This window comes from Solanum lycopersicum, chromosome 2, assembly GCF_036512215.1.
Source record: "Solanum lycopersicum chromosome 2, SLM_r2.1".
NCBI classification, from domain to species: Eukaryota; Viridiplantae; Streptophyta; class Magnoliopsida; order Solanales; family Solanaceae; genus Solanum; species Solanum lycopersicum.
The window spans coordinates 64,705,263-64,731,670 of record NC_090801.1 but is presented as its reverse complement, the minus strand read 5'-3'; the positions used below and the strand labels follow the sequence as shown (position 1 = coordinate 64,731,670).

Here is a 26,408-nt window from a genome sequence, read left to right as displayed (position 1 = left end):
TCTTAATCAAGCTTTAATTTTAGTCATTAATAAATATTTCTTTCCTCCCTAGTCACGAGTTTTAGTAATTTAAAAATATATGGTATAGTCTGAACGCTCTTATTAAAAGTAAAGTATCTAATACAATGAAGGTGTAATCATTCAAGATTTTTATGCTAATCTTTTTGTACAAATCATTATCGCTTTTACATAAATGATAACATAGCAAAGTTCATTTTATAGCAAATTAAAGTTATTGTTTATGACTTTCTTCAGCTTTATGATTGTTAAAGATCAAAGGGTCCATAACATTAAACCTTTACATTTTTTTTTTGAAAAAATTCCTATTTTGTTTTTTCACTAAAAAAAATTAATTTGGAGGCATATGGTGTAGACTTATGCAATCTGTTTCTTCCAAAGTGATTATAGCAAATTAAAAAAGTTCAACTTGTCCTGACATGAGTTCTATACATGAGTCAAATCCTAGCTTTTGTGTTATTATACGTGTTTAACTTCTTTCTATAGGCATATCTAGAGTGTAATTAATTGCAGAGTTAATAAAACATAGTAAGTAGTAGCAAACACAAGTACTTTTATAAGGGATGTTACATATATTTTAATTAAAAATAATAATACTATACGTCATATTAAAAATAAATACCACATAAATAAAATACAACTCACATATGTTACTATTATTCAAGTCGGTAAATATTCATTTCTATTATATATATCTATTTAATATTTTTTTCCGTAAAATCGTATCATGTGATATACTTTAGCTAAGCATAAATCCACCCTTGAACATACGTATTATTTTCCATGTAGATTACAAAAATATATACGTAAGATTTCATTATATGTCAATCGTTTGAAAATTAAATTTTGAACACATTAAATACCTGTTTATAAATTTTTTTGGAAGACATTTCATACTCTATATGAACTTTAATTTGTGAGGCTTTATTTTTTTTGTATGTTACGTACAAAACTAAGCTAGCACCATAGATAGTGGGTGTCACCATTTTACAGCAAATAATATGCCTCAATTGGTGGAGAAAGGGTCTTTAAAGTTGAAGTGTTTTTCTTTTTTTCTCTTTCTTTTTCTTGGTAGGTGGTGGGGAAGGGGAAAATGAGGGGACAAAACACGAAAAATCAATTTTGATGTATAATTTACACAAGACTCAAGCTAAGTGATAGAGTTGATAAAAGGATAACAATAATATGGGACACATAAATTCATGACGTCTCCGTTTATCGGATATTTTCTCAAATTGATGTAACATATGTTTCAAGAAGTTCAAATAATGTGTATATAGATTTATTTCTATAAAATATTATTTCGAATTATAAATCTTCGACTCAAGAAAAAATAAAAATGTTAGATATGGCAAAGGGGATAGCACTTAGACAATTAGGCAACCTCATATTTGTTACAAGTGGGGGTGAGGGTTCAACTTTGCATTATTTAGCATCACTTTGTTATTTATTTTTTTTATATAAAATTTATAGAACAGGAGATGTTAATATAAGGATGACAATCCAGATTGACAAAGTTGTGATAGTGATACTACTGTAACATCTTATTCAATCATGCAAAGCATCTCCCATTAATTTGTCCATCTTTTCGAATATTACGAAAATCAGACCTACTTTTTTTACATATAATTTTCTCTAATGACATCACAGGAACTACTCCTGAGAGAAATATTCTCACTCAAGTTTGAAAACGACTCTTAAATTATGATAAAGTGATAACTACAATGACCGGCTAACTCTTGCGTGCATTATGAGTGTATATAGTTATATGTTATTTACTCTCGTCGTAAATATCAAGTGCGAATAATATGTATGAAATTTAGAGAAATGAGAGTAAATTAGTCGATGTTTTTAATTTACGTTGTGATTTATTCGTTACTTTTTGCTTTCTCTAAAGTCAATTTCAGTAGTTCGTGGAGATACATTAGATTAAATTAATCTAATCTGTTAAATACTACACGGTAAAAAATAAAAAATATTTAAAACGACATAAAATTTTATTATCAAAATAAGTAAATCACAAATTGGGGGGGGGTTTGGCTTTTTTTTTTTTTGTCCGAAAATTATTATCATCGGTATATATAACTATGCTTCTTATATTATATTTTTTTAGTGAAAATTCTAATTTTCGTAGGCATACATTTAATTAAGATAAGTAAATATGATGAATAAGAACAGATTGATAAACGTGATTTAAGAAAAATAAAGAAAGGAGAAATGAATAGTAGTTCCAATTTATAAAAAAAAGTCAAGTACTTAGGAGTTAAGGTTCGTGAGTAGATGGGACATATCACGGTGGAAAAGGTAGAAGAAGCTTCAAAGATACAAAAGAAAAAGAGGGGTTGAGATTCTGTGTTGTGATTAATACAATTCAATCAAAGAAAAAGATGTGTCATTTTGGACATACAACTCTCCCTAAAATAAAATGCCAATAAACACAGTACTTGTGGACATCATCCACCCATCCTTTTATGACTCATCACACAAAAAAAACACTTTTTTCCTTCTTATTTTTGAAGATATTCTATGAAGTTTGTTGTAAACTTAAACAAAATAAATCAACAAAATTGTCCTATCTCTAAATAGAGGAGTTTTTAAAAGTTAAAAATCAATAGAATAGATACATGAAGTAGTCGAAGGAGATTTGACATTTTATTATGTATATATATAAAATTATTTTAATCATATATAAAAAATATAATTTTCTATCAAAAAGTGAATCCTTTCATATTTGTATCTCCGCCCTATCTCCAAATATTAAGCTCACACATGAAAAGAGCGAGAGACGAATGTAGCCTATTGGCTATGGGTTCCCTCACTTTCGATATGATGTGTATAAAAAAATTAATTGAAATCTCAATAAATATTAGATTTTAACAATAAGTTAAAAATTCAAATCATTAAGTGGGGTCTTGATTTATTTTCTTTTGTTTTCTTTCTCAAACTGATGTTTTTATTAAGGATTTATTAGAAAAATATTTCTATCTCTCGGGGTAGGAATTAAATTTGCTATGTGTATATCCTACCTTTTGTTAAATTTAGTTTACAGAATTATCGGTTAAATATGTTAGATATGTTATTATTGTTGTTACGTCCGAATAGACACCCATAGGTGTAGTGTAGTCAAATTAATAAAACCATGGAATACGATGGGATATCAAAGTTGATAATTTTTAACTAAAAAAAAATGTCACTAGATGATTTTTTTTTCTCTCAATTGTCTAATCTTGACAGAAAGATGTACCTAATGAAATAATAAAAGTGCAACAAAAAAGAATAGACAAATTTCCAAAAATTGAATCTTTTGTTGGTACTCGTCAACAAGTTATTCTTCATGTCTAAATCCTAAAAAAAATATCTCCTCGTGTAAAGACTGGTATATTGAAAATTTAAAATAAATTAATACATCTAAACGTATCATATCTTCTATATAATATAAAATTTTTAGTGACTCGTTTCTTACAATTCAATAATTTAGTATAAATAATTTGTCGATTGCGCGGATGAAAGAAAGGGGTGGTGGTGGAGATATAAAGTGTGATCGATAGGGTATCTTGTATGTGATTAATATAGCTAAACAAAAAGGTGAAAGGCAAAAACATATATGAATGGTGGTCCTATTCCATATTTAAATGGATTATTAGGATACGTCGATTTCACTTTGCAAAATACCCTCTATAGATTCATATATTTTCTTTTCTCATCAACTTTTTTTTCTATCATATAACTAGCCTTACTCTGGCTTCTCACGTTTCACATGTCTCAATGTTTATTTGTTTTTTTTCCACTCTTGGGCGTCTAAAGGGTTTAGAAAAATTTGACAATGTGGACCACCCAAAGTTTATAAAATTAGAATTAAACAGTCATGAAGGCATATACCTAGGAGTTCCATTTACATCTTCACGTATAAAATGTGTACTTTATATTAATTTTATTTATCTCATGATTCTTATTAGAGATGATAAATGTAACATTTTTTTTTTGTTTTTATTAAATTTTAGAAGAGATAACCTTCTTGATTAATTCTATGATTTTCCTTTTTTATTACGAAACTGAAACTTAACAATTAACTGAGACATAACAAACATGAATGTAGTTCATATCTAAATTAACATCAAAGCCATCATATCTAACTCAACTAAGTTAGTCATGGTACTCTTGTGATTGACATAAATTTTACAATAAACTTTCTTAGCTAGAACGGACTCACCAACAAATATAAAACCACAGAAAAAATTATATCGAACTCAATACTAAACAAAGAAGTATGGAAGACTAAATATGTTGATACGAGGTAGGCTTATTGGTGATTTTACAAGGGCTTATATAGCAAAAGTTGATACAAACAAATGGGCTAAAAAGTAAATGGCCCATTTATTTTATTTATTTTTTCCATTATCAATACACAGATTTGCACTTCGTTAGCGGACAATTTTGGGTAAATTATGAAAATTGGGCCTCTTCACAATTTAGATCCCGACCGTGTGGATGGATGGACAAGGAAATTTTAGGTCCAGTTCCAGTTATATTGGGGAGATAAAAGGAAAAATTACGTGGTTAAGTAATATATATATTAGTTAATTAGTTATTATAATAATTATTTTAGTTAATTATTATTCGCGATTAACATTAGTGATAATTATGTAGGCTGAGATTTTGAGTTTGTATAATTTGAAATTTTAAGATATAATTTCTATAACTTTTATATAGTACAATTTTATAAAATATTATTTGTATAATTGATAAAATTTAGATGTTTGTGTTTGTATAAATTTATATTTTAGATTTATCAAAATATAACTCAATTATTCAAACTAACCATAATACGTACGAATTCACTCACAAATTATACAAACAATACAATTTGAACCATAGCTGCAACCCCTAATAATGCGAGCTACGACTATAAAGTATAATTAAATTTATTTACTATAACGGATATTTGCAAAAATTCTCCTTAGGCATAACCAATAATGGCCCCTGAACGAGTTGCTCGAAAAAGCTAATTAAAGATCATTCATTTTTGGAAAACTATATAAATCAGAAGACTAAAATATAGCTTTTAGCTTTTCACTTGAAATAAGTTATTTTTTATTTAAATAAATTATTTTGATAATTATTAAACACTCTAATAAATTAAAAAGATGATTTTTAAGTCAGATTGATCAGCTTTTAAGTCCATCTAAAGATGCTTTAATTACATCTTATTTTTTAAAAAAAATTAATTATTAAAATTTCAAAGTTTTCATTGCTCTCGAAGACATTTTTTTAAATGTCCGGTACATTGTAATAATATATTATTTAATGGAAGGAAAGTATAGAAGGATTTTTTAAAAAAAATAATTAAGTGATAAACTTTTTTAGAAATTATAATATGTTGTATATTTACGTTAAATTTCTTAATTTTTTAATTTAACATTTCCCAAAAATTTTGTGTTATCCAAATGTCCGAATAACAACCAATTAACTGACACTGAATTTGTGAATTTTACGAGACAAATGTTCTTGTTAAAATTTCATATTAGGTTTCAACTGTGAGTTATTTTTGGAAATTTAAATTATGTGTGTTGATCAAAATACTTTAAATATTTTTTTTTCATTATATCATGAATTTTAAATAGATATCATATATTTTTAAAAGATTTAGATTTAAATTTTACTATTAATATACTAAACCGACATAGCCTTAAGTTGAAAAAATATCAAATTCATCGAGGGAAAACGAAAATTGCAAGTATATTTGGCCAAACGAAGCACCTGTCCATGAAATGCCACGTAAAAATTCTAAGCAAAAATACTACAATAAGTGCATGGAATGAGACGAGCACGTGTCAAGTTGAAAGAAGCACCTGTCCATGAAATGCCACGTAACTCACACCTTCAAAACCTCTCCATTGCTACAAATCTCCATATTTTTGTTTTTTTTTTTTAAGAAAAAGATAAAAGTACTAGCAATGTCGGTGAAAAATTGTATGTCGATTCAATGTTGCAAAATCTTGTTCAAGTTTCTACTGTTTATGATTATTATCATCAGTAGCGTGTTTATCGATGTAAGAGCTAAAAGAGAAAATGAAGGTTGGGAATGGGGTTTAGGTCCTCTGATTAAAAGAGCAGAAAGAAAAACAGTTATTTCAACTGAAAATGGTGAAGTCTCATCAGTCACAGTAGCTGATGGAACAACCTATCATCTTCAATTCATCACATTGGAACCCAACTCCCTCTTCCTTCCCGTTGTTCTACATACAGATATGGTTTTTTATGTTCACACTGGTATTCATATATACACTTGATTTCTCAAATATATCATGAACAAACTTCCTGAGATAATAACCTATTTATGTTGATTTTATTTTTGTTTGTGGAAATATGTTCATAGGGTCGGGGAAGCTAACTTGGATGAATGAAAATGAAGAGAAATCAGTGGATTTAAGAATAGGAGATGTATTCAGGCTGCCTTTTGGATCTATTTTCTTCTTAGAGAGTGACTTAGACCCTATCAGACACAAACTTAGACTTTATTCCATTTTTCCCAATTCAGGCCGAGTAATATTTCTTTGCCTTCTTCGAAAAGCTTAATTATTCGATTCATTTTTATTTTAATTAAGGATGGATATTTCTTCCTAATATATACAGGAATCACTGAGTGAGCCCTACTCCAGCATCCGTAAAATGGTTCTTGGATTCGACAAGAAAGTCCTCCAAGCGGCATTTCATGTATAACAACTCCCTACTCCATCTTTTTAATTCAGTGTGTTTTTACTATATATTTATATATTGGCTACGGTCGAAAAATATCATTAACTAATTCTCTTTAACCGCCTAATTACACACTTCACAACAGCTATAATTGTATAATAAGACCTTAGTGATTAGCCAACAATGCTGTTTTGGTCATAAATTGGTGTGTTTAAAAATGCTAGTTAAGAATATCACTTAATCATAGCTGTTATCAAGATGTATTGTAAGAATTTTTTACTCAATAGTTTTTAATATTACTTGGGCTTTCTTTTAGCCCAATTAATTAATGTGACGAGTAGTTTGAATTGACACACAGTAATAAAAAGAGTCCCATCTTGTTGGGGAGTCATTTTAATTAATGTAAAATTTTGTTTATGAAGGTACCAGAGGATGTGATAGAAGAAGTGTTGGCTGGAACAGAAGTACCAGCCATAGTGCACGGTGTGCCAAAGTCAACTAAGAAGAAGAAGAACTTATGGGAGATGGAGGCTCAGTTCATGAAGACTGTTTTAGGAAGGGGTAGTTATAGTTTCTTTGACAACCGAAGGAATAAAAAGAAGAGTTCTCAATTGTTCAATGTATTCCAAGAGAAACCAGATTTTGAGAATTGCAACGGGTGGAGCACGGTAATAAACAGGAAGAAATTGCCGGCGTTAAAGGGCTCGCAAATTGGTATTTACGTAGTGAACTTAACGAAAGGATCAATGATGGGGCCACATTGGAATCCAATGGCTACTGAAATTGGAATAGCAATTCAAGGAGAAGGAATGGTGAGGGTAGTTTGCTCAAAGAGTGGAACAGGGTGTAAAAACATGAGGTTTAAAGTGGAAGAAGGGGATGTATTTGTTGTGCCAAGGTTTGATCCTATGGCTCAAATGGCATTCAATAACAATTCATTTGTGTTTGTGGGGTTTAGCACAACTACAAAGAAACATCATCCTCAGTACTTAACGGGGAAGGCATCGGTCCTCCGAACATTGGATAGGCAGATATTGGAAGCATCTTTCAATGTGGGCAACACAACAATGCATCAGATTCTTGAAGCACAGGGTGATTCAGTTATACTGGAGTGTACATCTTGTGCTGAGGAAGAGAAGAGGTTGATGGAGGAAGAAATGAGGAAGGAGGAGGAGGAAGCGAAGAAGAAAGAGGAGGCAAGAAAGGCTGAAGAAGAGAGAAGAGAGAAAGAAGCAGAGGAAGAAAGGAAGAGACAAGAGGAAGAAGCAAGGAAAAGGGAGGAAGAGGAAATAAGGAGGAGACAGGAAGAAGAGGAAGCTAGGAGAAGACAAGAGGAAGAGGAAGAGGAAAGAGAGAGACAGGAAGCTAGAAAGAAACAAGAAGAGGAAGAAGCAGCACAAAGAGAGGCAGAGCAAGCAAGGAGAGAAGAGGAAGAAGCAGAAAAAAGAAGGCAGGAGGAGGAAGAATCAAGGAGAGAGGAGAAAGCAAGAAGAAGGCAACAGGAGGAAGCAAGGAGGAGAGAGGAGGAAGAAGCAGCAAAAAGGCAACATGAGGAAGAAGCAGAGAGAGAGGCAGAGGAAGCAAGAAGGATAGAGGAGGAAGAAGCACAAAGAGAGGCAGAAGAAGCAAGGAGAATACAACAGGAGGAAGAAGCAGAGAGAGCAAGGAGAAGAGAAGAAGAAGCAGAAACAAGAAGGAAGGAGGAGGAGGAGGAAGAATCAAGGAGACAAGAGGAGGAATCAAGGAGGAGTGAAGAAGAGGCAGCAAGAGAGGCAGAGAGGGAAAGGCAAGAGGAAGCTGAAAGACAAGAAGAAGCTAGGAGACGGGAGGAAGAAACAGAAGAGAGGCATCAACAAGAAGAAACCGAGGAAGAGGAGCCAGGCCAACCTGAAATGAACGGATATTCCTCAAACTAGCCTATGAGTGTGTTGTGTAACTAGTGTACTCAGCAAGTTCTCAGGAGCTGAATAGTCTCTACGTTTTTGTATAATCTCATGTGTGTGTACGTCTTTTCATTTACTTTTGCTGTCATATTTATGAGTTTATGTAATAACACCGAAACAAGTTTTCATAGATCACTTTTCCCTGGCAAGTCTCCAGCAATGTAGCAGAAGGTGTTAGGATGTTATCTGGATGAAAGCAGTTCATACATTTAAATCATTGTCTGTTGCTGCACAGGGACTCAAACATGGAGGTGAACTTCTCTCATTCGAATCTGTCTTCTGTCTTTAATATGAATAACTCTGTTTAGAGAAAAACAGTAGAGCAATTCGTCGTTCCAGAATACAGATAATAATAGAGAGATAATAAAAAAAAAGGGAAAATAAAGGTAAGTGCAGCTAGAAACAGAGTGTATAAGATTGTTGAATATGTTGACCTTATCTTCTAATCCCTTTAATTACTTAAATCGTATTCAAATTCTGATTCAAATGTGTTGTGGGATTCCGTCTTTTTTATTTAGGAAACACGGTCCACATTTTCTTTAACAACAATAACATGCTCGACGATAAAGTCTGACACACTCTTCTCTGAAACATACCATAAATTAAAGTATCGAATTTTAGAGCAGTTTGATAAAATATTCACAAAATAAAGAAGATTGTAGCAAATACTAAAACAATATAATGCATTATAGAAATACAAAGCATTAGAGAAAAAGAACACCGGTAAAAACAAATAATACATTATAGAAATACGAAAAGATAACAGTCAGTAACAGATACTTTTAAGTCATACATCTATTGCCAATTTTCCAATGAAAAGAGGAAGGGCAAAAGGGGTATGGTAATTGTTGAACACAAAGAGCCCAGAGGCTATACAAACTATTGGGCCCTGGGCTGAACCACAAAGAGGCCCAAGAGTAAAACAGCCCAACAATAGATTTGTTCGGGATTCAGGTTGAGTAGAGATAAAAGAGTTGTCACAACGGTATGGAGAATTCATGCATATTGTGAAAGAATTGTCTAAGTCCTCTTCTCTTCTTCTAGAGTCTAAGTAGGCATTTGGACATGCGATATCATACGCTATATGGTATCGTGAGATGGAATCAAACTTTAGACATGTGATTTTACGCTGATTCCATATCATGAGATGTGATTTCATATTCTCCAAAAACCATGATATGGAATTATACAGAATACCATATGATGATTTGAGATATTTTAATACCAAAAATTAACCCACAAGTTTATATTTTGTTAAAACAACCCCACATTTATATCTACTAACCATTTATTTCACATGTAAATAAAATTCACATCATTACTTTTTAAATTTTATTATTCTCATTGGAATAAAATTTATTATTCTCACCAACATATGGTCACTTTAACTCACACTTCACGATTGTTGAGTAGTAAAATCTTGAAGATCTGTGAACGGTGTTTCCTTTTTATTCAAATATATTGATGAGAAGTAAAAGTTAGATTGAAACAATTACTTAAGTGGAGAACAAATAGATTTCTAATAATTTATTATGCCATTTTATAATTTTTTGTCTATTTGATAAGATTGAATAAACAATTTGGGCTATTTAATAGTTTTAGAACTTATTAAATATTTATGTTTATGAGAAAATATATAACACCAAAATTTATATCGCATGTCCAAACAAAATTTTAATTTCATATTATGATATCATATCGCAATGGCCAAACGGACCCTAAGTTTCTCATTTCAGTAACTTTAATTGTATTTCTTTAGTTAATTAAGTGTTGTTGTGATTAGGCCATCAGGAATATTATAGCTAAAGTATTTGTGTTGAGAATTTGGATTTGTTACCGTAATTAAATGTGAATCGAATTAAATAACTACTTTTCCTCCTTTAGAACTTTTAGAAACACTTTAAAATAGGGTTTTGAGGACCACATAGCAGTGAGCATTGATGAACTACAGGAGTAGTACGTACGTATGTCCTTTCTGATATACTGATGCGATTTGTTGCTGCAATTAAAGATGGAAAATGAAATAATACATACAAAGTCCGATACTACCAATAAATACAAAGATACCAAAAAATTTGATGAAATATCTTACGTGTCAAGCAAATGTGATTATATAAAATTTGGAGGATGGAAGTATATAAAAGTACAAAAGTAAATGGTGTACTCTTTTTATGAAACAAGATAGGTGGTGTTGAGAGTGAAATGGAGATGGGCTTGGATATTATGTAGGCATCATGAACCAATTATGGGACCTACAAGATTAATGTTTTGGATATCCCATATCTTTCGTGACAGCCCCATTAATTCAGTCTCTGTCTTTCGGATGAGCACGTTATACTATTCAATTTCTTATGGGATGAGTACGCTTTACGGATAAAACCTCCACTCAAAAGATATTAAACAGATGATTACCCTTCATACTAATTAAATCATCCCCAAAGATAATTATTTATTTCTTGTAGTATTTTTTGACCATTTATCATAGACTTATGAACAAATCCTGAATTCAAATCTTTCAGTGATACAGTAATTTTTGGTACAACAAACTTTGCATTTATGGCTTGGCAGTGATGAAAAACTTGCATACAGCTTGAGTGCCCTCTTTAGTTACAGCCTCCTGGCCTGACTTTACTCTCCATATGCCACAAGTCAACATCTCTATATTTTTAATCAGTAGTAAAATTGTTTGCAATTCAACAGCCACCAAAAGTGACTAAACTAAAAATTGGATCAGTTATATTTGTGACATTTGATTTTGTAATTTATTCTGTTATTTTAGTTTTATAGTTTCCCATCTCAAACTATCTATCGTAATTTTTAGAAATAGGTTTCTCAAAGATGCTCATTTCTTTCTCTTTTATTGTTATAGTAAATTTTTGCAATCATGATTTTTTATTTTAATTTTGAGAAGAGAATAAATTGTAAATAATCAGTTCTGACAGGTCTTAGACAAAGAGCAAGCACCTAATTATATTGCATATATTTAAATAAAAAGGAAGATTAGGTGGAGAGAGACCATAGTTTATGACGTCATCCAGAAATTAATCATATTTCATTATTCCTGATTATGCTACCAAACAAGAATAAAGCGACAAGATTAAGGCATAAACCTTCCACAATAGTTCATTAATTATTTATTTATTAGCCCAAAGTATGTCACTACTATTACAGAAATATTATATAATAATTAGAAGACAGTTGGTTGCTACTTAAACTGATGATAACCCTTCATTTTCATGCACTGTTGTTCAAGATTAGATGTAATTTCAAAGTCAAATTGGTACTGAGAAATGTTAAGAAAAAATAAATCTGCATCAGATTCCTTTAATTGATGTCAAAAGCACAACTACAATTGGCCCAACAAAGAACATTCATTTGATCTAATCCGTTTTATGTCTTTTCTCTAATTACGACTTAACTTCTTAATTCAACTTTTAATCATTACCACTTCTATATCTAAAAATAAAAGAAATAAATAATAACGGTAGTGTCTACACTAATTTATGCAAATTTTATAAAATATTTGCTACCTTTCACTTATATTAAAACAGTTAATTTTGTTTAACCGTGATATATAAAACAAATTGAATAACATTTTGAAACTGTAAAAATTTGAACTCCTATTATCTTATTAATCAATCAATCAAAATAGGTATTATGTATAGGTTCACACCGAATATGTTGGGCAGCTTGTGAGAAAATGGTACTAGCAGTAGGCCAAATTATTTTTTTTAATATAAAGTTGACTATTAGGAACCAACTTGCCGGCTTCATATATACTTACCATATAAAAATAAATAAAAACATAAACAGAATGTTCAAACATCCAACCCTAGAATGGCCGATTCAACGATTCGTTGGCTAAATTTTAAACTTTTTTGCTCAAAGAGTTTAACACTGCTGCATTAGTTATGCATCTGAATTATACAAATTTTATAAAAATTTGCACTGTCTGAAATAGAGATACCATTTGATAAAAATTCCCACTAGATGAGCCTCTCTTGGTTAAATATGCTTATAGCAAATTATATACTAAACACATTAACAGCTTCATCTGTAACAAAAAGCAGAGGAGTTTTAATACAGCTATACATTCAACTTCTACTGTACAGCAGAAAAAAAACCTTTCTACTTTTCCTACACAAAGGAGACAGTAGAACAATCTTAAAAGTGTCCAACTGCCTTCTTTCCTCCTGCCATCCTATGCTCAAATCTTTGGGGCTGAGAGCTTGCCAATATGTTTTTTGCTGCATCAAGTGAAATTCATTGTCCTATACAGAATAAATTAAACCTGACTCTAAGATATCATGAATTTCTTCCCAAGTCTTTCCCACTGAAATCTGCACTACCAAATGATCCAGCTGAAGTCACCATGTCAAGATTGCTACCCATGGATGTTAAAAGGGCAGATAATCCAGGCGATGGACCGACACTAGCTGCCATTCCTAATCCAAGGAGGTCAAGAGTGGGATGTTTGGGACCAAACACCGAGGGAGTTCCCAACATTAATTCCTTTAGACCAGAACCAGCGTCACACGGTAGTCCAAGACCAAGACCTGCAGCTAATGATGCACCATTGGCATCACTGGGTCTCCCACTCCATTCTTGATGACCGTTTGAAGATGACGTGGAGGACATAACCCCAATGCCCCTCAAGAACGATGAGCTGGTTGCTGCTGCACCCATCTGAGCTGCCTTCTGCAGTAATGCTGTTGCCGACATAGCTGGTTGTGGTGCGGGAGCATATTGCCTCCGTTCTTGACCAGCTGGTCTAAAAATTGACGAACTGTGACTCATCGCTAGGCCGAGAGATATTGGTTCTGTAGATGAAGGTGGTGCCATCTCAAGAGTGTGCTCAGGCGCCATGGCTCGAAATATATCAGAAAAAACAGGAGCTTGAGATGGCAGACTTCCCGAAGCTGTTGATGAAGCAAACAAACTTCCAAAGACATTGCTGCTACTACTTCCATTACTACAAGAGCTGCTACAGTTTCCAGTCAAGCTTGCTACCACTGCTGCTTCCTCCACAACTTGCTTCGTAGCAGCTCCAGCAGAATTTGTGACTGGATTCTCCCGCAATTCTGCACAAATTGTAGCAGTTATATTAAAAAGATGAAAAGAAGCATACTTCTTTAAGGAAACAGAGAAAGTTAAAACTTTTCATAGAAAAAGAACATTATCTATTGCAAAAGGAGATCCAAATATAGTATCTTTTCTTTACAATCTTTACCTTATTTAAGCATTATACTACTTATTCTTTCTTTAGCCAACGGTTTCATGACATTGAATCTTAGTTTATAATTAATTATCCGATCATTTTCTTCATTTTTTTCCTTCCTATTTTAGACCCTACTTCTGTCTACAAGATTCTGATTGATTAATAGAAAAAGATAAATGATTTTGTACAAAGAATAAATACAGATAAGAACAAAGATCAATAAATGACAAAATTAACTAGCTTCCAAGATATAGAAACAACAAAGTTATTTTGTTTGATATGTAACAAACACAAATGCGACAAACATCAAACGCAGAGAAGGTACCTCGATTTTGAACGGAGGAAGCAAATGACATTACGGCAGTTGACGGTGGAACGGTAGGGGTCATTAAAGACTTTGGAGCTGCTGGTGGTGGTGGTGGTGGTTGAGACTCGGTGGCAGGTGGAGGGGCTGGTGGCGATGGCGGTGGTGATGATGAAGCAACAGCTTGTGTCTTAGGCTCCTCATTAGTACTAGGAGGCTTCTCTGGCAGTGTTTTAGCACTTTCTTGAGCTAATGCATCACAAAATGCCCTATGGGTGATAAAGCTATCCCTCCTGTACATTATTAGCAAATAAAGTTAACAACTTTATTACCCAGAAAGAACTTAAATTGAGCTCAAAAAGCATACTGTTGATTTACCTTGAAAATAAAGTGCCACAATCACATTTATACTCTCTAGTTCCACAAATTTTTGAATGAGCCTTTAAATCAGACTGAACAGCATATTTCTTGGAGCATTTGTCACATTTCCACTTCTTCTCACCATGTTTACGGCAGAAATGTTTCTTGATTCCGGTCAAATCACCCAATGCCCTAGAAGGATCATGGTGAACACAACTGGATTCAGGGCAAACATATACTCTCTTCTTCACCTCATTGCTTGATCTCTGCCTCAACTTCCATGGCAAATTATGACCTCTTCTATGAAGCTGCAAATTCTGGTCTCTTTGAAACCCTTTACTACAAATTTCACAAACAAATCTGTTCGTCGCCAGCAAAGTTGTTGGTGACAAAGCAATAACCTCTGCATCGGGATCTAATCAAAGCAACCAAAAACAGAAAATCAAATCTTCGCTGAATATTAGTAAAATTGGGTTCATCAAGAATCGTAACGGAACATGATTTACCTGGCATCCCAGGAAGATTCCGTTTCTTCTTGGCTGATTCTTTCAGAGGAACTACTTGATTACCTGAAGACGAAACGCTTGCTTCACCTGAGCCTGTAGAATCGTTCATGGCGGATGAGTTATCTGGGTCGGCCGGCATGTTTTTTTTTTTTTTTTTGGGGGGGGGGGTTGCTCAAAAAAGCAAATCTTTAGAACATTTATGTTAAAAAAACCTTTTTGATATCAATCTTTTCTTGGGGGAGTCAATACTTTCTCTCTTTTCGCCGTATCTACCAGTCAATCTTGCTTTTTCGTTTTTCTTTCTTTCATACACCCAACTACCAGTTTTGATCAAACCAAGCTAAAATAGCAAATCCCCATAACATAGAAATTAGCTGAAAAACCCAGATTCCAAAATCACCAGAAAGTCAATCACCGGCGTGAACTTTCTGCCGGGAAAGTCGCTAAGTTCGAGTAAATGGGTTTGCTTATAAGTAAAAGTAATGAAGAAAAACTCGATGAAAATGAGAAGCAGTTGTGACAACGCAAGTCGGCGGCTCGGAAATCAATAGAGAGAAAGAGAGGAAATTTAATGTGAAAACAGAGACCGCAAAAAAAGTCTACTCAGTTTTGGTCTTCATTCTTACTTTTCAAGAAGATGAAGAAAAATAAAATAATAAAACAGAACAGAAAATTAATCAAATGAAAAATAAAAATCATAGTACTAGTGTGTAGTAGCTAGTACTTGTTCTTTACAGTGAGTAAATAAATGTGTCTAAGAAAATAAAAAGTAAATAAATCATAAATGTGTCTCATTTCTGGAGGATAAAGACGTCTACTAATATTTTATATATATATATATATATATATATACTTATTGTAAGTTGATTTATAATTTTTAAAAAGTTAAATAAAAAATATAATTAACTAAATTACTTTTGTTATTAATATCTTCAAATTTTATATTGAATTTATTATCATTTTCTATTATATAGCTATTTTAAATTAAGAATAGTATTAGAAAGTTTAAGTTTAATTAAATTTGTTAAAATAACTAAATAAATTAAATTTAAATATATATATTTTTATATTTGAATCATGTAAAATGATTCAGAGGAGTGGTTGTAGTTTCCAAAACATGAATTTTTTTCATTTATATGAGTATTTCCTTACTTGTACTAATAATATAAATAAATTCATAACTCAAAAAATGAGAACATTGGAAATTCTCTCTTCAATTTTGTTTATCCCTTTTAATTTATTTTTTTTAAAGTAATTTTTTTGGACATTATTGTTAAGCCGACATAATCCACCAAGCATGTTTAACACTATAAATTGAGAATTATTTTAATACATCATAATTTTTTTTTAAAAAAAATTATTTTTTGTGTTCAATTAAACTAACATAAATACATCAAAACAATTATATATCAATTTTTAATCTGAATTTATTATCTCGTTAGAATTATCAAAAGTCACCAATTTACACAAAATACTTTGATTAAATTTTCAGCATTTAATCGGGTAATTTTTACTATCACATCTTGTGTCTTCTCTATTAATTTTCAATGATCAGTAGCCTTTCACCATCCAACTTTTTCATTATCCAAAAGATAGAATGTAAAAATGCAAATATTTGAAATTGACTATAAATATTAGACTTTAACTGTTACTATTTTCTAGTAAACAATAATCGATTCAATTTGTGAAAAAATATGTGTCAAATTCAATCTTAAAAATTTTCATAAATAAGAATCAATTCAATCTGTAAAAGAATTTATGATTAACTCAATCTTAAAAATTAAAAAAAAATTTAATCAAATCATATATAAAGTCCAAGATTTTCCTAGTCCCCACTACTTGGGAAGTCCCAAATAGCAATGGTCAATTTAATAAAAACTCAGGCAAAAAGTTTCTAATACAAAAAAGAGAGAGCATTTAGGTTTTGGAGCTGTTTTTGAAAATTATTTTTCATTTTTTACAAAAGCTTTACTGAAAATTGCCAAAAAAGAAGCAAACAAAAGCCATAAAAAAAAGAATTTGAAAATTAAATAAATATAATTTTAGAGAATTAAGAGAGAAACATTATCTTTTAATTAAAAGATGAAGGTGAAGTTTGATTCTTTGTTCTAAATTATAATGATAGAATCAATTAAGTTTCAAACACATAATAAGTGAGAAAAAAAATATGATTTTTTGGTTGAATTAAGGTAGATTAGAAAAAGAAAAAAAAAGGTGTATTGCATTAATTTGGTTGAGAGAAAAAAGTCGAGCTAACTTTCTTTAAACTAATTAAGTTATAATTTCATCTAAATTTGAAAAATTCCACGTGTCAATTTACTGGAGTTGAAAATTTGGTGTTGTAATCTTTCTTTGGTCCCAATCCTTTATTAGCAATTGATCTTTTATTAGGATTACAATTAATCATCTAAATTATTGTCAGCTCAACTTTTGTATAATTTGACAGGATTTACTTTACGTATATACATGTTCACGTAAAAATTGGGTAACCATATAGTTTTTTTTAAAAATAAAACACATATTATTTGACTCTCAAAATAAAAATCATCATACAAGTTAAAAAATACAAACAAAATAGTAAATTCTCACTGATCAATAAATATTTATTTTGCCTCAACTATTACATCATTCTTTTTTAATGAAGAATGATTTATAATCATGATGAAAAATCCTTGTTCCTTGTAATAATTGATAACTAGAGGTTACATATATATGATTAAGAAAACCACTTTGACTAGATAGTTTTTTTTTCCTTTTCATATTTGATACTCATATTAAATTAGTATCGTATAGGATTCATAGGAAAATTCTTTTCATTAAAGACTTTTCTATATTCAAGGCTCGAAATTAAATAATTAAAAGAAAAATAACTTCATTCAGTGCACCACATTCTTTGATGATATCTGACTTATCAATGTTAGGCTTTAATAAACAGTTTTTCTTCGTTATCACGTCAAGGGTTGAGGTAAAGTGTCCATTTCCTCTCGATTAAGAAATTAAACAGGTATATTTTTATCTATAAATTCATTTAATTTTTTTTATGTTATGACGATATTAGATTGGATAAAAAATTAGTAACCGATGATCAATATTTGAAAATAGTGGTCGAAAAGTTTTTTTTTATTAGAGAAAATAACAAAAACATTTATAAAAAACACAAAAATTAAAATATCATAATCTCTGAATTTTTCTATCCATTTAAAAAAATTACAAAAATTCATTCTTGGATACACTCCTTTCTCGTCTTAGAAAAATTCCTCCCATCAAATAATATATTATTTACAATGTATCAAACAAATCAGGAATGTATCCGAGAACAATAAAAAATCTATTTTTAAAAAAATTGGAACAACTTCCATGATAGAATATATATAATTATATGAATTTAATACTCTGTGTAATTTTGTTTTCCTTCCACTGCGAAATAAAAAGATATTAGTCACTAACATATTGTTATGATTTCATTAATAACACAATGTTCCCTTTAAATGATTTGGTATTTAATTTTTTTTTTCCCTTCAAACAAGTTAAATCTTTGAATTTTCTCCCTTACACTTTGCTGTGCATTCTTTAAGAGTAGGGCATAATCTTATTTTCTTTGTTCCTTTTATATTCCTGCAAGTGTTTGAGAAACAGCTATTTGCCAGTGGACATGTTACATTATATTTACTCATTTAGTACTACTAGTCAAACAATTGATTTGTCACACTTCAAATAAAGAGGCTTAGCTGACTCAAAAGATTAAAAATCTACACAAAATGTCGATTTAGCACTTTATTGAGGAGGACAAATAACATAATATATATTTAATAAAATTTAATCTGATCGAAAAATTATTCATTTTTTTCATATTAAAGTCACTTAATTTTTCCCTTTTTAAGTGAAAATTATTGTTTGGACATTCTTTTCCTTATATTAGTCTTTGTTAAATTTGAACATTCAAAAACATTAGTCCAGTTCCTAATTCATGAATAACCATTATAATATTTCACAAATAATCCTAATTCATTGATTTTTGTTTTTGATCTGATATCCGATTTTCACATTGAAGTTTGACTACTCGAGATCTCTAGTTAAAGAGGACAGATACTTATCTATTTATTTATTTTTATCAAAGTTGAATAGTGGCATACGAAGTTGCACGTGAGCTTCTTTTGTTTTTTACATTAACAAAACTTTACCTTATGATTATATAATTAGTCACACAGTTAAAATGGGATAACCCTAAGTTAAAAGTGTAATTCCAGTAAACAAATGCTAAAAAGTTGAATTGTCTTTTCTCTAACACTTTATTAATGTTTCCGTTGACTTGAATGCATCTACTTTTTTTTTTTTTGTTTTGTTTTTCAAACTCTTCATCAATTATATATGCCGAGGAGTGGTATGGACCGCCCCCACAAAGTTTTAACTACTATTTTTTTTCCCTTTCTTGTTTTTCTTTTTTTAAATTTTATTATTTCTTAAGATGAACGTTTTTCCATTAGTGCATAAAAATAGGATGACCCATATAAAGCTTTAATTAATTATCTTATATTTCTGGTTTTATGTAAGATTAATAGCATATTTGTTACAAATTACACTAACAAAGGGGTCAACTGGAATTAGAAAAAACACGGAGGTATGTCCAACTATACAGAGAATAGTTCAAGAAAACGACTTTATCGTTTCATTTTCACATTGAAGCAAAGGGACCAGACATTGTGATACAGTACAAGAGTTTATAATTCGTATTTCTATCTAGCTAAACTACACATTTATTATTTAAAATTTGGACTAAATTGCCGGAGTGATGAAAGAGATATATGTCGAAATACATTAGTTATGCTGCGATGATATCTTGATAAGATATTACCATCTGCCTAAACTCATTTTACTTTTGACAAGTCCAACCCCTATTTCTGTTCCACTAACAGAGTAGAGGACCTAAGTAGCTATCCACTAGAACAAGTAATTTCCAACTATCAACTCTACCTCATTACAGTATAAACTGCTACTATAATTTAAGTGACGTTCAAGAAATTATAAACAATAGAGTGCACTCAAAACAAAAAATACTGTGCAACTTCTTGGCTGGGGAACAATAAAGCACATGAATAAAATGGATAGCCATAATTATAAAAAGAAAAAAGACATTCAAACAACCCGATAACACTATTCCTGTTTGATACTTTACACCAGCTTTAACCACAAACTAAATTTAATCCAGAATAAAATATCCCATGCTCACCAAAACAAAAAAGCAAAAGAAAAAAAGACAGGACACTAATAATCTTTGTCAAAAGGGGGATATAATTCCTATAGGACATGCAAACAACTCCCTGTAATAATCTGAATATTATGTCACAGCTATAGTGGTTACAGTTAAGCCTCGTAATCTCCCTCAGAGAACTTGTTCTCTGGATAGAAGACAGCAATAACTTGGTTACCACCAAATTTTCTTCCATTCAGCCCTTGGCGAGCTTTGCTGGAACTGTCAACATCTGCATACTCCAGGAATACCTGAAGAACCAGGATACAAGTCTTAACCATTGTACATTCAGAAGTAGAAACCACCAGAAAAAAAAAAGAGCAAGGTATTGGAGCCCTTTTGTAATTGTTCCAAACCATGCACAAACAGTTTAAGGAAGCAATAAATAATCGTAGTGAAAGACACTTAACAGAATAGTCATTTTTCAGCTGGTCATTGTGAAGAAAATTAGAAACAAGTTGAATCTCATTTTAACAAACATATATAGGAACGTCAAGATCAGATTGTAGACGTAACTAATCTAGATGATGACTCAACAGATCAGCAGACATGTACCTTCCCGAGTCCAGGTGTAGGCTCGCCATTAGGATTTGGACGTGGAATGACAACATTCAGGAGAGCTCCTGCAAAGTAGACATACAAAAGCAAATACAAGTTAAAATTCTCAACCTAAGTTCAAGGCATAAGGTATGCTAGAGGAAACAGAACACTAGATATGGCTACTCACCAAATTTACCACATTCAATCCTCATATCTTCCAAAATATCTTGATAGTCATCATCATCTTTGAGCTCATCTACGCTAACCACTTCTGTCAAGCACAAAACCTTTGTGGCTAATGCACCAGGTTGTAACATGAACCTCTGTAGAAGAAAAAAACACTAAGGGTGAGCTTGAAAGTCCTTTTTATAAAAGTGTTAAAGCCTAAGAACTTGAAAACTGAATGGAAGAGCATAGAAGTATCTCTACCTGCAAAGCTATCTGCTGTTGTGCATGCAACAATACACTCTCTTGCTCAGGGTTGGGTTGGGTTGTGCCCTGGTTAGCCCGCCTAACAGTAAGAGTTTTATCCCCCATCTTAATCCCATTAAGAGCTGCACAAGCAATATCAGTAACAGAGACATCCTGGTACACACAAAAAGCATAACCTTTTGAATTCCCAGTTTCTCTATCTTTGACCAGATCAAATCCTCGAAGTTGACCAAAAGACTCTAAAAGTTCCCTGATTTGTGATTCTGTAAAATAATAGGGTAAACCACCAACAAATATACGGTCAGGTCCTTCAAGCCCTCCGGAAGAACCTGGTGTCAATCCAACAGCTGCCAGGTTGAGGTTGGGGCTCGGTTGACTAGGACCAAGTGTAGCTGCCAAGGAAGGATTGTAATCACTGGGTCTTCTAACCTTAACCGGTCCGCCCTGAACAAAACATCAAGTGCACAGAAAACAAATGTATGTATAAGAATACTTGACATAATGCAGCATGATGCTTTGGTCATACATTATCCACCACCACAAATCACCATAAGAAGACAAACAAATAAAAAACCACAGAAAGACAGGGTTTGCAGACTCCAGATTATATAATGGGAAAGGGGCAAAGGGACATTAGTTCCAAACTTTATCTGGTGGCGAACAAGATAGGGAGAATCAGAGTCTGTGAATGAGGTGAAACTAAAATCTTCTCTTTCTTTACTTCGTTTTCAAGGAACACCCTACAACCATAAGTAGAAAGCTAACATATAAACACCTATCAGATGATTTTTAGTACCTCAAAAATGACACCATCCAAAGCCATTGCATTACTAGCTTCCTCAACAGATCTCATTTCAACAAAGGCAAACTTCTTCTCATGGTTTATATAAACGTTGACAACAGCATCCCCTGAAAATTTCAACAATATTTTAAGCACCTAAAAAAGGAAAACTTATAGTGATACTAGAAGGAAAACCACATAAATCTATGAACTAACCTGGACCAGCAGTATTTCCTCCGATTGCATACATGACATGACTAAAGAAGGTAGCAACCGACTGCATATAGATTAACTTTCAGCAAACATAGGAAGTACTCAAAAATATGGCAGTGCAGAATTAACCCAAATCATGAAATTAGGAAGCTCAAACAAATGATAATTTTGGAGGACGACAAAACTTGATGATTCCATACACGACACATAAAAAAGCCTAATTTGGCCGACATAGTACAAAAAATACTACAATGGAGAACGAAACATCACACGTGAGAATAAAATTTCAAAAATGCTAACATAAGAATTAATGGTCTAACCAAAACTACAACATACCTGCTGAAATCCTACAAGTGGGGTGTGGGAGGGTAGAATATACGCAAACCTTACCACTACCTCGTGGAGGTAGAGAGGCTGTTTCCGAAAGACTATAGGATCAGATGCAGCAATTCCATATATTTAGAAGAAAATATAAAGATGTCTAGCAAAAAAACACAAAAATACCTACAACTACAAATGGTTTCAGACTGCACGACATCAGTAAATCAGAAAAGCTATGTGTTAGTGTTTATGTCAAAAAGTTAATTAGATGGAATACACAGCTGTGAAAATGTACGTGAAGACACTATATTGCACCATATTACAAGCAGTAGCTTGTGAAGGAAAAACTAAAATGATTCCACAAAGAATAACTAGAAAGACAACAGCGGCTTCCAAACTTGAGCAGACAAAATCTTAGAACAGCCAATGTGCAAAGTCATGGGAGGAAGTTTGCTACCTGTTCATTTGCAGTAGGCGGAAGTCCACCAACATAAACTCGCCGAGCATGTCTGGTAGCCTGAAAAAGCAACATTTAATAAAATGCTTTTCAGGTAAAAGAAGCCCATAAGCGAGAGAGAATAGGAAATGTCACAAATTATAAACCTGCTGTGTCATTGCCTGGACTGGCATAATAGGGAGAGCTCCAAACTAGAGAAGCCACAAAACAAATATATGAGAATATAGATAACCAGTGAAGGTATGCTAAGAAGGATCTGTCACAGTACCTGGCCTGCTGCTAGAGGAAACATGTTAGAAAACATTCCAGGTATTGATGGGTTAGTGGTCCCAGGAACTTGACCTGCGCGGCATGTAAATTACAAATCAGTGAGTGAAAATACATACATACTTCAAGTGGCTAAAATAAATGGATATTTACACTAAAATCTTTTTTGTCTTTCGATGTATTTGAAAAAATAGAAGAGTTTGTAATCAAATTGAAGTAAAACAATTTTAGGAATGGAGAATTTTAATGTGAATTCATTACTAGAGAAAATATTTGTAAACTACCAAACTAGCAATTCCTTGAAGATGAACAAGACCTGTATCGATTCTTCCTTGTACATATAAGCTACAGAAGTCGGCTCACGCCCATTGTCAGCACAGTGGGGCAAGTAGCCCAACATTGCCTTCTTAGAACATAAGACAATACAAAACAAACAAACAAACACCAAACACAACAAGAAACCAAAACCCTCAGTCTCAGAATTATTTCACCAAGTAAAAAGTAAAGAAAAGCAAAAGAGCTAATCTAACTAGGACTCGCTACTAGTATAGGTGGAAGTCAAAGAAACAAAAAGCTTACCAAAATGTAACCATGCATTTCGATACGAACTTCCACACTATGTCCAGGAAAAACATGACAGTTTTCAAGATACTTAAATTGTAATGAAATTGATGGACCGTGTACCTGCAACATCAGTAGCGCCAGATAGCAATGCACTGGTGGGAGGTGCCATATCAAAACCACTGATCCTTTTGCTGAAAAGAACCATCATTAGTACCAACAGCGAAGTGATAAATTTTTTTGAGAATGAATTATTCTTTTTGAGAATGAAATAATAAAATGGTTGAAAATTTAACTTTCTACGATCTGTATAGAAGTTAGCCACTGACAGAAAAATCACAATAACAACATACCCAGTGCAATCCCACAAGTGAGGTCTAGGGAGGCCAATAGAATGTAAAGTAGAATATAAACAGACTTTACCCCAGAGAATTCAAAAGGAAAAAAAAATAAAGGAAAAGAACAAACAGTTAAAATCCAATAGGTTCCAGTAATTAGAGAGTGAAAGTCATCATAGTAGCTTTAAGATTTTGCAAGAACAAATACTTTTGTAAGCCAACATGGCAACATCAGCTCATATGGCCAAATAACAAAGTCTTCACCTAATGTTTTAGCCCAATTCTATCTATAGTTCTAATTTCTAAAACATCAACACTTGTGATTTCTTTCCAAATTGACAGATCAAATAGTCCAATGACCAGTCTTGCCAACATCACAGCAAATTACAATTTGCTTCACTCAAAGTTCAAAAGAAAGAAACCAGTCTAACGGAGCATTAGGACATCAAAAATAACCAATAAAACGTATCTTGATAATGCTCCTACAAGAAGATATAGGAGTAAGACAAACCTCTTAGATGGTGACCGTGATCTAGACCTTGATCTATGCTCGGATCTACCCCTAGAGCTAGGCTTGTGTCTCTGTCGGTCCTCTCTATCTTTGTCATTGTCTCTTCGCCTGAGGGATAAATAAACAATCATATACAAGAACATAAGAAAGATAAGAAATTGGTTGAGACACTAAATCAGCAAGCACCAAACACATGAATGGTGAATCTCATATGAAGCTCACACTAAAGCATGTCGAGCATAGAGAACAGTGACAAAGAAAAAACAGCACTTCAAAATTAAATCAAACATGATTCTTAAAATGAATACCACAATTATGTATTATCATCATACATGAGTACCTGAAAAGAGGTACAGAACATGAATCCAACTAACTTTTAGAACTGCATTTGAACTCACCTATCGTAATCTCGAGTTCGCTGAAGATCATCTTCATCTCGATCTCTGATCCTCTCCCTCCTATCACTCCGATCCCTATGACGATCTCTGTGATGACGATCACGGTCCTTCTCCCTCTCTCTGTCCCTATCCCTATCTTTGTCCCTTTCCTTACCTCTGTCCCTGTCTCTATCTCTATCTCTATTCCTGTCCCTGTCCCGGTCTTTATCACGCCCTTTCTCCCTCTCCTTCTCCCTGCTTCTTGATGAGCCCCTTTCTTTCTCGGGGTCACGAGAAGTATGCTGGAAAATGATAATAAAAATGTTTAGTCTATGAAGAGAACAACAAAACTTAAAAATATAAACAAAAACGGAATACCATACAGCAGAAGCCATACTAATCTAAAGCTAAGGAAATTAAAACAAAGAGCAACACAAATCAGGGAAAATAATTTTATATCATAAAATTTTTGTTTTGGCTACGTTTACAGGTTAAAGATCAGAACTGCTGTCCAACAGGAGCAAACCAGCTCCTCTCTGGATCCTACCAGAGGCCAACCATAGGCAATACTCCTCAACCCGACCACCAACAAAAACAGCCTACATCTTTTATGTAATCGGCTCTATTCCATAACTCCAACAGTGTAATTTGAATTCAAAAAATAATTGTCCGATTATACATGTTTTGATGCTTCTATTCCAAATCCCATCACTCTTTCTAGCGGAACAAGTAGTCGAATAAACGCCCTTAAGAAAAGAAATTCATCAACACAACACTCCATAAACCATAACTACACACAGAGACAGAGATATACCCAGCTATCGCATCCCATCAAGCAATTCATATAAAACTTTCCCAGTCATCGAACATAAAACAATCAAAAGCATATACGTAACCCTAATTAAAGCAAATATCTACGTGTATTACTTCATCACCTTTATAAGTTCAAATCCATTTTTTTATCGAAAAAAAAAATACCTGAGACTTGGAGTCACTGTAAGGAGAAGAACCATTATTCTCTATATCTTCTCCATTACCTTCATATTCCTGCATCGTTCCACTACGTTTTTACCCTAATTTTTCTCTTCAGTACAAAACTAGGGCTAGAAATGAGTTTTGCCGTTCTGTATTTGGGAATTGCAAAATCCAATTGCGATTTCCTTTTTAGGTTTTGTCTAATTAAAAAAAGGGTACAACCGTAAACTCCAAGCTGCGTTTTCAATTCCTTCGTTTTATCCTACACGGAGGATAGCAAAATTAAATACCACCTAATTAAACCTGCAGATTGACATATAGCTAAAATATTGACTTATTTAA

The 26,408-nt window shown here is 32.4% G+C and overlaps 3 protein-coding genes across 8 annotated transcripts; 1 reads left to right on the top strand and 2 right to left on the bottom strand.

Moving 5' to 3' along the window:
- Nucleotides 1–3,800: 3,800 nt before the first annotated feature.
- LOC101256744 (vicilin-like seed storage protein At2g18540) lies at nt 3,801–8,787 on the top strand. The gene is made up of 4 exons (XM_004233669.5): nt 3,801–6,288; nt 6,395–6,561; nt 6,652–6,732; nt 7,137–8,787. The coding sequence occupies exons 1-4, from the start codon at nt 5,874–5,876 to the stop codon at nt 8,628–8,630; spliced, it is 2,157 nt and encodes a 718-aa protein (XP_004233717.2). The 5' UTR covers nt 3,801–5,873; the 3' UTR covers nt 8,631–8,787.
- Nucleotides 8,788–12,658: 3,871 nt separating this feature from the next.
- LOC101252546 (zinc finger protein GAI-ASSOCIATED FACTOR 1) lies at nt 12,659–15,796 on the bottom strand. 2 transcript variants are annotated; one of them, XM_010318047.4, is made up of 5 exons: nt 15,258–15,742; nt 15,046–15,138; nt 14,558–14,954; nt 14,201–14,472; nt 12,659–13,738 (listed from the first exon to the last, which is right to left on the bottom strand). In XM_010318047.4, exons 2-5 carry the CDS (start codon nt 15,050–15,052, stop codon nt 12,963–12,965), a joined length of 1,452 nt encoding a protein of 483 aa, XP_010316349.1. In that variant the 5' UTR covers nt 15,053–15,138; nt 15,258–15,742; the 3' UTR covers nt 12,659–12,962. The 2 variants fall into 2 exon arrangements, with proteins under 2 accessions (XP_010316349.1, XP_004232386.1); XM_004232338.5 differs by having other exon boundaries at nt 15,046–15,796.
- Nucleotides 15,797–20,135: 4,339 nt separating this feature from the next.
- LOC101251944 (splicing factor U2af large subunit A) lies at nt 20,136–26,353 on the bottom strand. Of its 5 annotated transcripts, none has more exons than XM_069293893.1 (14): nt 26,070–26,245; nt 25,113–25,393; nt 24,715–24,822; nt 23,989–24,059; nt 23,621–23,710; nt 23,306–23,379; nt 23,184–23,228; nt 23,038–23,097; nt 22,263–22,323; nt 22,062–22,174; nt 21,263–21,709; nt 21,021–21,156; nt 20,849–20,916; nt 20,136–20,544 (listed from the first exon to the last, which is right to left on the bottom strand). In XM_069293893.1, the coding sequence occupies exons 6-14, from the start codon at nt 23,339–23,341 to the stop codon at nt 20,407–20,409; spliced, it is 1,104 nt and encodes a 367-aa protein (XP_069149994.1). In that variant the 5' UTR covers nt 23,342–23,379; nt 23,621–23,710; nt 23,989–24,059; nt 24,715–24,822; nt 25,113–25,393; nt 26,070–26,245; the 3' UTR covers nt 20,136–20,406. The 5 variants fall into 5 exon arrangements, with proteins under 5 accessions (XP_069149994.1, XP_069149995.1, XP_004232384.1 ...); XM_069293894.1 differs by having other exon boundaries at nt 23,621–23,707; XM_004232336.5 differs by lacking the exon at nt 23,621–23,710 and having other exon boundaries at nt 26,070–26,353.
- Nucleotides 26,354–26,408: the final 55 nt, after the last annotated feature.